The following is a 13,040-nucleotide window of genomic DNA, read 5'->3' on the forward strand; positions in this document are numbered from 1 at the left end:
TCTGATTTGATAGCAAACGACAACATAATCTGTAACCCTAAACTACTGCTTACTTGTTGTTATGTGCCTTCAAGTTGCTTCCAACTTGTGGTAACCCTAGAACCTAGTGTGGGATTTTCGACTTCTTTGGTGGAGGTTTGCCCTTGCCTTCCCTGGAGGCTGAGAGAGTGTGAGTTGCACAAGTTCACCCAGTGGGTTTTCATGGCCAAGCTGAGAATCAAACTCTGGTCTCCAAGAGCCGTAGTTCAACACTCAAAGCACTATGCCATGCTGGCTCTCCACATCCAGCACACACTGAAATTCACACAGTGAAATTCATAACTGGCCAGAGTTCTGTAAACTTAAACAAAATAACTCTAATTCAGGTATACATTTCAGCTACAGAGAACACAACTGTGTGTGGAGGGGATAGGATAAAAGAGAGACAAATTAAAGATGATGATGATGATGATGATGATGATGATGATAATAAATTTTATTTGTATACCACTTTTCCACAGATCAAAGCGGTTTACAACCATAGAAAACCATTACAACCACAAAAAACCGTTACAAACATCTCTAGATAAAAACCAATTATACAAAATTTAAAACACAGTCATACAGCAAAGTAAGGCAGGGAATCAATGGCATCAACATACACAACTTCATTTGTCAGGGGGGAAGGCTTGACAAAAAAAGAAGGTTTTCAGCCTTTTTAAAAATGTTTCTAGGGGGGTCATCAAACGGAGCTCCTCGGGAAGGCTATTCCAGATTCGCGGGGCTGCCATTGAAAAGGCCATCTGGGATCTTGTCACACCTTTGAGACAAACTGAAAGAAAGAAGTTGGTAGCATGAGACTTGATTCTGTTTTCTCAGATGTGTGTACACTTGTCTCTCCACATTCACTGGGGTTAGGGGAACAGGATCCCCCATGAATGTAGAAAAACCACAAATAACAAAAGTACTATGTTTTTACCTGACAGAACCCCCCTCTAAGAACCTCTATGATGTTTATCACACTATACTCTTAAAGTGCTTCTATTCCACTTTGACTGCTCTAGCTGCCTCCTGTTGCATTCTGGGATTTGCAGTTTTAAGGAGGAGTATTTAGAATTCTCAGGCAGAGAAGCTTCATGTATTTCTTCTAAATTTCACATTTGTTAGTCCTTAACTGGGTAGACCACTGGTGGCACAGTGGTTAAATGCCTGTACTGCAGACACTCACTCAAAACCATAAGGTTGTGAGTTCAATACCAGTGAAAGGGCTCAAGACTGACTCAGGCTTACATCCTTCTGAGGACACTAAAATGAGTACCCAGCTTGTTGGGGGCAATTAGCTTACAGTTGTAAATCACTTAGACACTGTTAGTTCAGTATGAAGTGATATATAAATGAAGCTGTTTGTTTGTTTGTTTGTTTGTTTTTAGACCAGAAAGTCAGCATGGCATAGTGGTATGTGTGTTGGACTTGGACTCTGGGAGACCAGGGTTCAAATTCCTACACAGCCATGGAAACCTACTGGATGACCTTGCACAAATCACACTCTTTCAGTCTCATAGGAAGGCAAGGGGGGGAAAAACCCTCTGACCAAATTCTGCCAAGAAAACCCCATGATAGGTTCTCCTAGGTCACCAAAATTCAGAAATGACTAGAAAGCACAAAACAAAAAAACTGGGTGGCCCACAAAACTGTGTGTGCAAACTATCTCTAAAGCCAAGGTGCATGGATTAAAAGGTCAGTCAATTTATTTTAACACATAAGGCAACAAATCCCATAAAAATGCTTCTCCCATCCTGACAGTAAAAATACATCAACATTCAATTAAATAAGAAAAGTTTGTTGCCCTTTAATGAGTTCTAAAATGAAAAGATTTAAAGAGTAGGGTTGGTCCTAATCTTTAGGGTGGCATGTGGCCCTTATTGATTATTGGAACAGACCAACTTGGCTATTGGCGTTAGTGTGGCCAGAGTGTGTAGCCTCTCCAGATTATTATTTTTTTAAAGTAAATTCAACAAAATGAAAACTTTACAGTAAGGCAGCTTGCTATATTGTTGTTGTGTGACTTCAAGTCGTACCTGGTTTATGGCGATCCTAATGGCAAGCCTATTGTAGGATTTTCTTGGCAAGTTTCTTCAGGGGGGGTTACTATTGCCATCCTCTGAGGCTGAGAGAGTGTGACTTGTCAACATACATAACATCAAAATAGGAAAGATTTTAATGGCCTGTAAAAACATCTCATGATTAATTTCCAGGCTACAGAAAGAGGTGCACTTGGCTCAGAAGATAGCATACACAGCCAACCGGGGGAACCAGTATCGGTACCATCAGCCCAGTGCAGTAAGTAATTTTGTCGTTTAGTTGTGTGCATGGGGGGAGAGATGGTTGCCAGAATGAAAACTGGAGAGAACTCCTGTACCTTTACTGGTTGCATAAAAGAGGAGATTACAGGAGGTGCTGCTTATTGTTACCTGGTTGTTTTGCCAAGTCACAACTGCTGACATTTCCTCTTCTTCACAACCATGAGGGGCCCACTGTACCCAAAAACAAGCAAGTTACTTTGACACACAAAGCAGAGACCTCTCCAGTGTTCAGTTAGGTAACCTAAGGTGAGATGCTGGTCTCTTCCATTCATAGTACTTGGACTGCATCTACACTGTGGAATCAATGCAGTTTGACACCACTTTAACTGTCATGGCTCAATGCTATGGAATCCTGGCACTTACAGTTTTGTGAGTTATTTAGCCTCCTCTGTCAGAGACCTCTGATACCACAACAAACTACAAATCGCAGGATTCCATAGCATTGAGCCACGGCCAATGGCAGTTAAAGTGTTGTCAAACTGGATTATTTCTGCAGTGTGGATGCAGCCTTGGGGGTCGTGGAATCGTGACATGAATCTGAATGGTGGGAGATTTAGGATACTTGTTCACATAGGGTACAGTGAAATGATTGAACCCATTGCCACAGAATGTACCTACACTGTCAAAATAATGCAGTGTGACACCACTTTTACTGCCATGGCTCCACCCTACAGAATCCTGAGATGTGTAGTTTTGTGAGGCACCAGCACACTACTTTCCCAAACTGACCAACTGAGAAGCTGCCTAAGCAGCCCCAGAATAATTTATCAGTCTTCAGAAAGGGTGGTGGCTGCTTTTTAGGGTTGTCATTTCAGGATCTTTAAGTACTGTAGCTCCATCCTATGGAACCCTGGAATTTATAATTTTACAAGATCTTTAACCTTCTCTGCCAAAAAAAAGTGCTCGTGCCTCTCAGACTAGAATACCCAGGAATTGTGAGATGGAGCCATGGCAGTTAAAGTAGTGTCAAACTGCATTATTTCAACAGCAGTTGGTACCCCTATATAGACTATAAGGATAGTCTGACAACCAACTGAGATGACTTTAAAGGGGAGGTTAGAGAGATTAATGGAAGATAAATCCATCAGGGACTACTAATCTTCTTGATAGAATTGGCTTTGGGGTCAGAGACAGCATGCCTTTAAATATCGGCTAGTGCAGACCTCCTTGGATCCTACTTAAAGGCTTCCTCTAAGTATCTAAGAAAACTACTATCGTCAGCCGGATGTTGGGCTAGACAAGAGGGACAGGATTATGGTTTAATATGATCCACCAATGCTCTTTTTAATCTTATGATCTCTCTTCCTCCCCCTCAGTACATGGACTCTAGACTAGCTCAATCTTGCCAGGTTCACCACTATCAACATCAGAAGAAACTTCTCACCAGTGAGGAGTAAGTTCTCATATGTCAGTCACTCTGGGGAAACAGGAAAGCTGGAACAACCACTAGAACAGGAGGGGTCATTTCTTAGTTTACAGTGCCAACCCAAAGCATTTTGTTCATGAGGCAGAATAGCAGAGGTTGGACCATACTACTTGCCCATGCCAGGGTTCATAGTGCATTCGGCCTTTCATAGCCATGGATTCTGCACTAACAGATTCAACAAAGCTTGATTTTGCCATTTTATGCAAGGGACACCATTTTACTTTGTTGTTGTTGCGTGTGCCTTCAAGTTGTTTCTGACTTATGGAGAACGTATCATGGTGCTGCTATGTAACCATGTCTTCCTGGTTGCAAAAAATAAAGGCCTCTCCTGGGCCTAAAGTGGCTCTGGTGGTGGGCAAAAATGTGGTGGAAATGCCCCCAGATTTCACAGAAGGCATTTGGGGGCAAGCAAGAATTGAATTGTGGGAGTTGGGATGGCCCTCCAAAGTCTGCCTCTGCCAGCCGGGCACCCCAGTGCAATGAGTTGTATATTTACAACAGCTTCGACCAGCCTAGTGTCCTCCAGATGCTCAGTTTCTCATTGGCTGAGGATGATAGGAGCTGCAACCCATTATCTTTTGAGCATGTGTTGTTTTAGTGTGATAGCAGTCTTCCGAATGTATCCTTTGGTATATGGTAGGGTTGTGACCTTGGGCAAGTCACATGCTCTCAGCCTCAGAGGAAAGCAATGGCAAACTTTTTATGAACAAATCTTGCCAAGAAAACCCCATGATAGGGTCACTTTAGGGTCGCCTTAAGTCCTGATTTGAAGGCACATGATGATAACAACAAAGGGTTGTCACCCTACTTTTGTGTAGTTGATTAAACTAAGTCTTTACAGATTTGTGCACAATCAAAGCAATTGTTCAACAAAACTAGCACCTTTTGTGTCTGGGATCCCTGTATTGCAGCCAGCATTGATTCACCTTATTTGAATCAATCAATGAGTTATTTCACAGGACCTCCTCCTGTCCAGTAGTGGCAATGGCCCCACTGCCTTTGATTGCCCTTACCAATGACTTTCTGGTTGCAAAATTATGGTAGAGTCTTTTCAATAGTGGCACCTCACCTGTGGAATGACCAGTCCAAATTGGCCACCTGGTACTACTGTGAGCAAAGCAAATGCTTTCTTATTTACCAAGGCCTTTAAAAGTGTAGCCATGAACCACATTTTAGTTTTGCTGATTTTTAATTCTCTGTTTGCTTGTACTGTACTTATTCTTGAGTCTGTGTTGTTTTGCAGCTGCATTTCATTTTTTTCTCCCCTGCTGCATTGTTCTGTATTTCAACATGTGCATTACAATGAATATTTTAATTTTTTATTGTATATTTTACAAATGTGGCTCTTTTTAATCTTGTGATTCACCCAGACTTATAAACAATGCAAATAAATAGAAGTAAGAAGTGGAATCCAAATGCCATGTCACCATCAAGAAGTGAAATAAAGAAATAAATAAAAATAAATAAAAATTTTGAAATTCTGATTTTGATTTGCAACCACATCAAGACACCAATTGTTGCCATCCCCTTATTCCTAGTTTCTTCTGTCTGGTGTGTGGCATGGCTGATCCTATGCACTGTTACTGGAAGAAGAGGATGATACATGTTTTAGGGAGATAGAATATTTGACCTGGTGGATTAAATGAGGGTGACAGGAGCATAAAGGAGGAAGGGAAGGGGGAAAGTGTCTGGAAAGAGTATGAAATCTCTTCAGTTCCATCTCATGAGTTTATATACCTCACATTGTTGTCTCTTTTCTGTAGTAGAGAACCTCCCAAACCAGTAGAGCAAGTCTCCACAGAATCAGAGACTGAAAATGGAGATTACACTGTATATGAATGTCCTGGACTGGCACCAGTAAGTATGTCTCCTCTTTTGCAAACTTTTATGCTGTTGTTGTTGTTAAACTTTATTTATAAAGTGCTGTAAATTTGCACATGTGCAAGCAAGGGCAGCTTCTTAACAAACCTTGGTGAGTTACTTTTTGAGGATTGCAACTCCCATAACCCTCGTCTCATGCTGGCTGAGGGATTTACGAGGTTATACTCCTAAAAAGTAACTTTTTCAAGTTCTGCATTCTGGGAGCCCTGTGTGAAGGTCTAGGCTCTGCAGAGATTTTGCAGGCTGTTGTTGTTGTTGTTGTTGTTGTTGTTGTTGTTGTTGTGTGCCTTCAAGTTGTTTCCAATTTATGGCAACCCTAAGTCAAACTTATCCTGGGATTCTCTTGGCAAGATTTGTTCAGAAGAGATTTGCCATTGTCTTTCCCCTGAATCTGATAGCATGTGATTTGCCCAAGATCACCCAGTAGATTTCCTGGCTGAGCGACGAATTAAACCTTGGTCTCCATATCATAGAAGCTTATCGCACACCTTTTTTTCCCCATTATGAGAACTTGGTGTCCTCTGGTGCCAAGTTGTCCCCATTCAGGGCTGAGGAGCGTTAAATGTTCTGGTCAGAAGTCTTCTGACCAAGGAAAATAGCGCCCCGCAGCACTGAATGGGGACAGGTTGGTGCCAGGGGATGGAACAGGGCCCTTTTGAGGACGATTTGCTGTGCGGTAAAATCTGTTTTTTCCCGGTCACATTCGGCCCCGAGTGTCCCCTTCCAGTTCCCAAAATGGAGGGGAAAGGTGTGCAATAAGCTTCATCCAACACTCAACCCCCTATGGGCCTCTCCCATAAACATATCCAACTTTACAGTTAAGGAGCAGTAACAAGGTTCTAGTTGCTTTACATAATTGGCTTTGATTTCTAACCTGCCCTCTAGTCTTGAAGACTTCCCAAGGTTATTTACATTTAAACCCAACACAACAAAAAACCCACCCTACAAAAACAAAATAAAAAAGCCTGCATCTACCCTGGGAAGTAGGACTGCCCCAAACCTATTGGCTGCTGAGGTGGCTCCTCTCACCTATTCCACACATAGAGCTGACTTTTAACTCAATACTAATAATAGAAAAGTGTCTTCCACCTCACCTGAAGGCAGCAGGGCTAGACCCCCAATATTTTACATGCGGGATATGTGTGGCCAGGCAACTTCAGAGTGTGGTTATGATGGAGAATGTTATTAATGAGGAAGAACAGACAAGCTAGGAGAGGCTGCAACAGTTGGCTTTTGCTTGAACCTGCTGGGAAGGGCAAGATTCTCCTCTGCTCTCCTACCTATTCAAATCACAGAGTTGGAAGAGACCCCAAGGGCCATCCAGTCCAAACCCCTGACATGCAAGAAGACACAATCAAAGCATCCCCGACAAATGGCCATCCAGCTTCTGTTTGAAAACTTCCAAAGAAGGGGAGAGTCTACCATTCTCCAAGGCAATGTGTTCCACTCTCCGACAGCTCTTATCATGAAGTTCTTCCTAATGTCTAGGTGGAATTTCTTTTCCTATATGTTGAATCCATTGCTCAATGTCCTAATATCTGGAACTGCAGAAAACACATTTGCTCCATCTTCAGTATGACAAATATTTAAACAGGGCTATCATAACACCACTTAACCTTCCTTTCTCCAGGGTAAATATACCCAGCTCCGTAAATTGCTCCTCAAGTTCCTTAAATACAATAGTCAAGTGACTTGTATTCATGTTCCTTGAATACAAACTACTTTTTCACTTTGAACTCAGTCTGTAGGAATTTAAGTAAGCTGAAAACAAAAGAGGAAAGTGGGAAGAGGAGAGAAAAGCCAGGACATTTTTAAAACGGATGAAAACATGGGATGATATAGGATTAATCAGGGTTATCTCTGCCATATCAGGAGAGTTGGAGGGCATGCAGGGCCATTTAGCGATAATGTCAGATTGTGTAGCACTCCAAACTGAGAGGAGAGTGGACAGAAACATCAGGAAGATTAGTCAGGGATTGCTGCTGCTGAGTCCATAACATCTGCATTCTGCCTAATGGTGGAGCCGGACTTTGGGATTGTGGTATTGACCTAGAGCAGCATTTCCCCAGCATGATGTAATGCTTTGAGCATTGGACTACCACTCTGGAGACCAGGATTTGCTTCAAAAAAAAAAAAAAAAGAAAAGAAAAGAAAGAAAGAAAGAAAGAAAGAAAAAGAACAGCTTCATTTATATAACACTTCATACTGAACTAACAGTGTCTAAGAGGTTTACAACTGTTAGCTAATTGCCCCCAACAAGCTGGGTATTCATTTTAGTGACTTCGGAAGAATGCAAGCCTGAGTCAAGCTTGAGCCCCCTTAGCTGGGATTGAACTTGCAACCTTATGGTTTTGAGTGACTGACTGCAGTACAGGCATTTAACCCAGGGGTAGGCAATCTTTTTGAGCCGGGGGCCAGGTTGCTGTCCCTCAGACAACTGGGGGGCCGAAGCCAAAAAATAAATTACATAATTTTTTTTAAAATTTAAATAAATAAATAAACCGGGACAAATGTAGGGCAACATTTTCAAATGGTGGACACTTTTTTTAAAAAAGTGGAGGACACGCAAAAAAATTTGCTGATTTTTTTAAAAATGTTAATATAAATGCATGTTTCTGAGGCATCTATAGACAATTGCCCCCCTTGCCCCTGCGCGTGAGAGGCCAAAGGCCCCGGCGGCAATCAGCGGCAGGACCGGGCTGGGGCCGGTCCCAAGGCCTCGCTGGGCCACATCCGGCCCGCGGGCCGCAGGTTGCCTACCCCTGATTTAACCACTGCTTCACCAGAGCTCTATGCTTGGCCATAGAAATCCACTAGGTGATCTTGGGTGAGTCACACACTCTCAGCCCCAGAAAATCCCAATAGAGTTGCCATGAGTCAGAAACAATTTGAAGGCACACAGCAACAAGCATTTTCCCATATCTCCACCAGACCTTTCCTCTTCACTGTCCACAAGCAAAGGGGAAGGAGTCAGATGCAGCTACAAGGCTCCAGGTGTGTTGCTAAGCAGATAGCTGCTGGCTTGCCACGGAAATTGTACATACTGTACAGTGTTCTTGCCAATTGCTCAGTGAACACTAAATCCTGCGTCTAGCCCTGTGACCAATGAATACACAGCCTTATTGATATTATTTTAATGAAGCTTTTCAAAATGTAAGCTAAATGTAAGCAGCTTGGAGAGCAGGAAAAAATCTAGTATGTGTATGTGCCTTCAAGTCATCCTTTGTTTTATTGCTCTTAACATTTCAGGGCTTGGAGTAGTCCTCATCTGTTAACCCTAATTAGAAATGTTCTTCCTTTCCTTTCTGATAATGTTCTGATTAACCTCTTCTCTATTTCTCTTTCCAGAGTGGAGAAATGGAGATCCACAACCCTCTCTTCGACACCACATCCCTGCACCGATGCCCTCCCTAAATGCATAGTCCCTCTTCCCCATTTTCTTTCTCTCTCCCTGCTTTTCTTTCCTCATCCATTTCTCTGCCTCCGGGATTGACGCAAAGAGGATTCAGACCTATCCCACTGGGTGCTGTTTCTGTATTCTGTTCCAGAGGGAATTAATCCCCTGTATCACTTAACAATTGATTGCCATCCCACCTGAATCGTATGAAAACTGCTTGAAAGAGGAAAGATGACTAGCAGCAGATTTCTTTAGAAGTGTAGATTTTCTTCAAATCTCATCTCATGATGCTTGGTATCAACCATCTATCTTAGAAACCTCTTTCCAAGCTTGCCTTTATCCATTAATTCTCCATCTGAAATCATTTTCCACCACTGAGTCCAGCTAGGTAGGTTGATGTGAGTAGCAGCTACCTTCTTACTTCATTGCAAAGTTGGCTGTGAATGCATATGCACATGTGGATCTGTACTCCCCACCCAGAACTGGCTAAGATATTCTTCTCCCCAAGGCAGTAAGGCAAATGCCACCTGCCACCAAGTCAAGGTAGCAGAATACCTAAGAAAAGGTCAAAATAATTTGACACCTGCAACAGAAAATTCCATAAGACCCTTCCTCCCCTCCAACTCTTCTTCTCTGATAGCTATGATGATGATTATGATGATGATGATGAGAACACTTCTGCTCTCCTTTCATGATGATACCACAGTCTCACTCGTCCTACTGTTGGGACCATTTCAATCCCCATTGCTCTTGAAACACCATCCCTGCCCAGCCAAACTTAACAGCCACACTGCAGTATTTTACAGGTGTAGCTCAGGCAACAAAAGAGGGAGAAAAAGAATCAAAAGTGTGTCCATGATTTTTTGAACTAGGTTTTTTCTGCAGGAAAAGCATGCACTATACATCCCATGGTCTGCTTGTGTCCTGACGGTATATGCCTGCCACAAACTAGAGCTCCTCTCCATTTGTGTCTGCATGTGAGCATGCAAGGGCTAACTCATATGTAGATGTTTGTACTGTGAAGTAAAAGCTTGAGAGTTATTCTAGCTTGCATGTTACATAGGGCCGTCCCCTAATTTAGAAAACAAGTGACCTTTGGCAAGTCACACTCTCTCAGTCTCAGAGGATGGCAATGGCAAACCCCTTGTGGAGAAACACACCAAGAAAACCCCATGATAGGTTCACTTTGCATTGCCATAAATTATTAAGACTTGAAGGCTCACAACAACAACATATCTGGTGGCGCAGTGGTTAAATGCCTGTACTGGAGCCACTCACTCACAAACCATAAGTTTGCAAGTTCACTACCAGCAAAAGGGCTCAAGCTTGACTCAGGCTTGCATCCTTCCGAGGAGGTCGCTAAAATGAGTACCCAGATTGTTGGGGGCAATTAGCTTACACTTTGTAAACCGCTTAGGGAGTGCCTAAGTGCACTGATAAGCAGTATAGAAATGTACTTGCTATTGCTATATTGCTATATCTGACTAATAACATGAGCTTGAGTAGAATAGTCAGTCAACTTAATTTGCATATAGTTAAATACTGTACCATTCTCTTAAGCAAAAGCCTTTTTTCTTTTAAATCTTAAAGACCTCTTTCACACAACACATAGCACTTTGATTCCACTTTAACTGCCATGACTGCACCCTGTGGAATATCAGGGTTTGGTAAGGCCCTAGAAAAGCTGTCTAGTCCTCCTCAATGGGTAAATCCAAGACTTCCAGGGGATGCAACCATGGCGATTAAAGTTGAACAATAAGGGCTGTATGTAGTGTGGTAGTGCTCTTTGGCTGCTGCCACACTCAAGAACTTGTATTATATTGTATTGTATCCTGCCTTTCTCTCAATAGGTCAAAAGCAGTTTGACACTGCTTTAACTGTGATGGCTGCATTCTATGGAATCCTTAGATTTGTAGTTTCTTGTGGCACCAGAGTGCTCTTACAGAAAAGGCTAAATATCTCACAAAATTACAAATCCCATAATTCCATAGCATTGACCCATAGCAGTTAAAGCCGTGTCAAACTGCATTAATTCTGCAATGTAGATGCAGCCTCAGAAACACACACCTGTACACAGGAAGAAGTGGGTTTAAGTCTTATCTTCCTGCCTACTGAGATATAGTGATGATGCTTGTGTACGTTTAAGTTGGCAACTCTTTAATGGGTTTTCCTGGGGTCAGAGAAGGTTTTTCATTACCTTCCCCTGAGGCTGAGAGTGTGTGATCTGCCTAAGGGGTTTCATGGTTGAGCCAGGAATCAAACCCTGGTCTCGAGAGTTGTAGTCCAACACTCAAACCACTACATCACACTGGCTCTCACTGAGATGTAGTCAAGATTTCATTTCCTAGCAGACAACTGCTTTATTACCGCAACTTGCAGTAGAAAAACAGTGACCTTAGAAGCCAGAGAAGAAATTTTCTTCACTGTAGTCCATCTGGAGTTTGTGTGGGAAATGTGTTGGATGCCTTCACTTTTCAGATTCCCCAGTGCAACAGATAATCTAGCAATCTGTGCTCCTTTCCTTGCCCCTGCCTCCTCACCAGTCTTCCCATCCATTTTGCAGAGACATCATATCCTTCAACATTTCACAGATGAAAAATGGAACATGTTTGGCCAAGCAATATCAGAGTGTGGTCAAGATGGCAAAAGTTATGAATGAGGAAGAACAGACAAGCTAGGCGAGGCTGCAGAAGTTTGCTTTTGCCTGATCCTACTGGGAAGGAGCTAAAGGCCAGATTCCACCCCTCCCTCTTGTCTTCTCATCCTGAGTTAGTTGAGTACAAACTACTTTTGCACTTTGAACTCAGTTTGGAGTAACTGAAGTAAGCCGAGGACAAATGGGGAGAGTGGAAGAAGAGAAAACCCAGGACATTTTAAAGGCAGCTGGAAAAGTGGGGCAATATAGGATTAATCAGGACCATCTCTGCCAAACTGAGATAAATTGAGTGTATGGAACAGTTTGTTTAGTCTGTTCCAGAAAACAATAGAATAATAGAATTCTATGACTGTACTCTATGGATCCAATGTCCAGGAATACTCATGCTAAAATAAATTATTTCACCTTGAAGTTGCAACAGGTCTTTTAATTGTTTTCCCACAACAAATTGTGGGCCGTATTGGAATGCTGATCACCAAAAGAAATGGGGAAAGAAAGATACCAAAGGAACAGCTGAAAATGAATACTGGGCTATAGAATTTGTTCTTTGTTCTTATTCTTTCTTTATTAGCAGATGTAAAGATACAGCATTAACCTCAAGGAAGTTATTTTAGTCCCACAAAGTAATTTTGCCATGTGATGCAGAAACTAGACATTTCCCTAATTAGAAGAAACAAGGAAAGCATATAAGGAGGTTGCACCTTAAGGCTGGCCTTTCACCTTTATAGGTAAGAGAGTTTGTTATACTGTGAAGGATAGTTGTTGTTTTTAAATATTTTTATTAAACATCTATACACTTATAAAATGCATATAAAACATGAACATCTATACACACGTAAGACATAAACTGACATATTTAAAACAATTAGCATATATTCTATTCACTCTAGTTAGTGGGATGTTTTAAGGGACAAAGTGCTCTGTTGTTAATTCCTAAATGGCTTTGTATGCAAAAGAGACAGAAAGAGGGCTACCAGTTCTAGTTACTATAGGCTGCATCTACACTACAGCATTAATGTAGTTTGACGCTACCTCAACTACCATGGCTCAGTGCTATGAAATTATGGGATTTGGTAGTTTTATGAGATATATAACCTTCTCTGTCAGAGAGTTCTGGTAGCAAATTACAAATTCCAGGATTCTGTAGGATGGAGGCATGACAGCGTGTCTAAGTACATTAATTTTGCAGTGTGGCAGCAGCCACAGAACAGCCTTTTCTAACCCTAGCTTGTCTGGATGTATCAAACCACAACTACCATTATCCCCAGTCAGCACAGACAGCTATTCTTCAGGGATTACAGGAGACTTACTTTGCAAGACTTGTTTAATACCGAGATT

At 42.0% G+C, this 13,040-nt stretch overlaps 1 protein-coding gene across 1 annotated transcript in view; it reads left to right on the forward strand.

The window, feature by feature from the left end:
* Window positions 1-10,209, forward strand: part of LOC121923078 (neural proliferation differentiation and control protein 1-like) — a 27,796-nt gene extending 17,587 nt beyond the window's left edge. The window contains exons 6-9 of the mRNA XM_042453186.1: window positions 2,235-2,319; window positions 3,659-3,735; window positions 5,532-5,625; window positions 8,998-10,209. Coding sequence (XP_042309120.1) covers window positions 2,235-2,319; window positions 3,659-3,735; window positions 5,532-5,625; window positions 8,998-9,063 — 322 coding nt within the window. The 3' untranslated portion in view covers window positions 9,064-10,209. The remainder of the gene's footprint in view (window positions 1-2,234; window positions 2,320-3,658; window positions 3,736-5,531; window positions 5,626-8,997) is intronic.
* The last annotated feature ends 2,831 nt before the right edge of the window (window positions 10,210-13,040 follow it).

The sequence above is a fragment of the Sceloporus undulatus genome, chromosome 2 (assembly GCF_019175285.1).
Source record: "Sceloporus undulatus isolate JIND9_A2432 ecotype Alabama chromosome 2, SceUnd_v1.1, whole genome shotgun sequence".
Lineage (NCBI taxonomy): Eukaryota > Metazoa > Chordata > Lepidosauria > Squamata > Phrynosomatidae > Sceloporus > Sceloporus undulatus.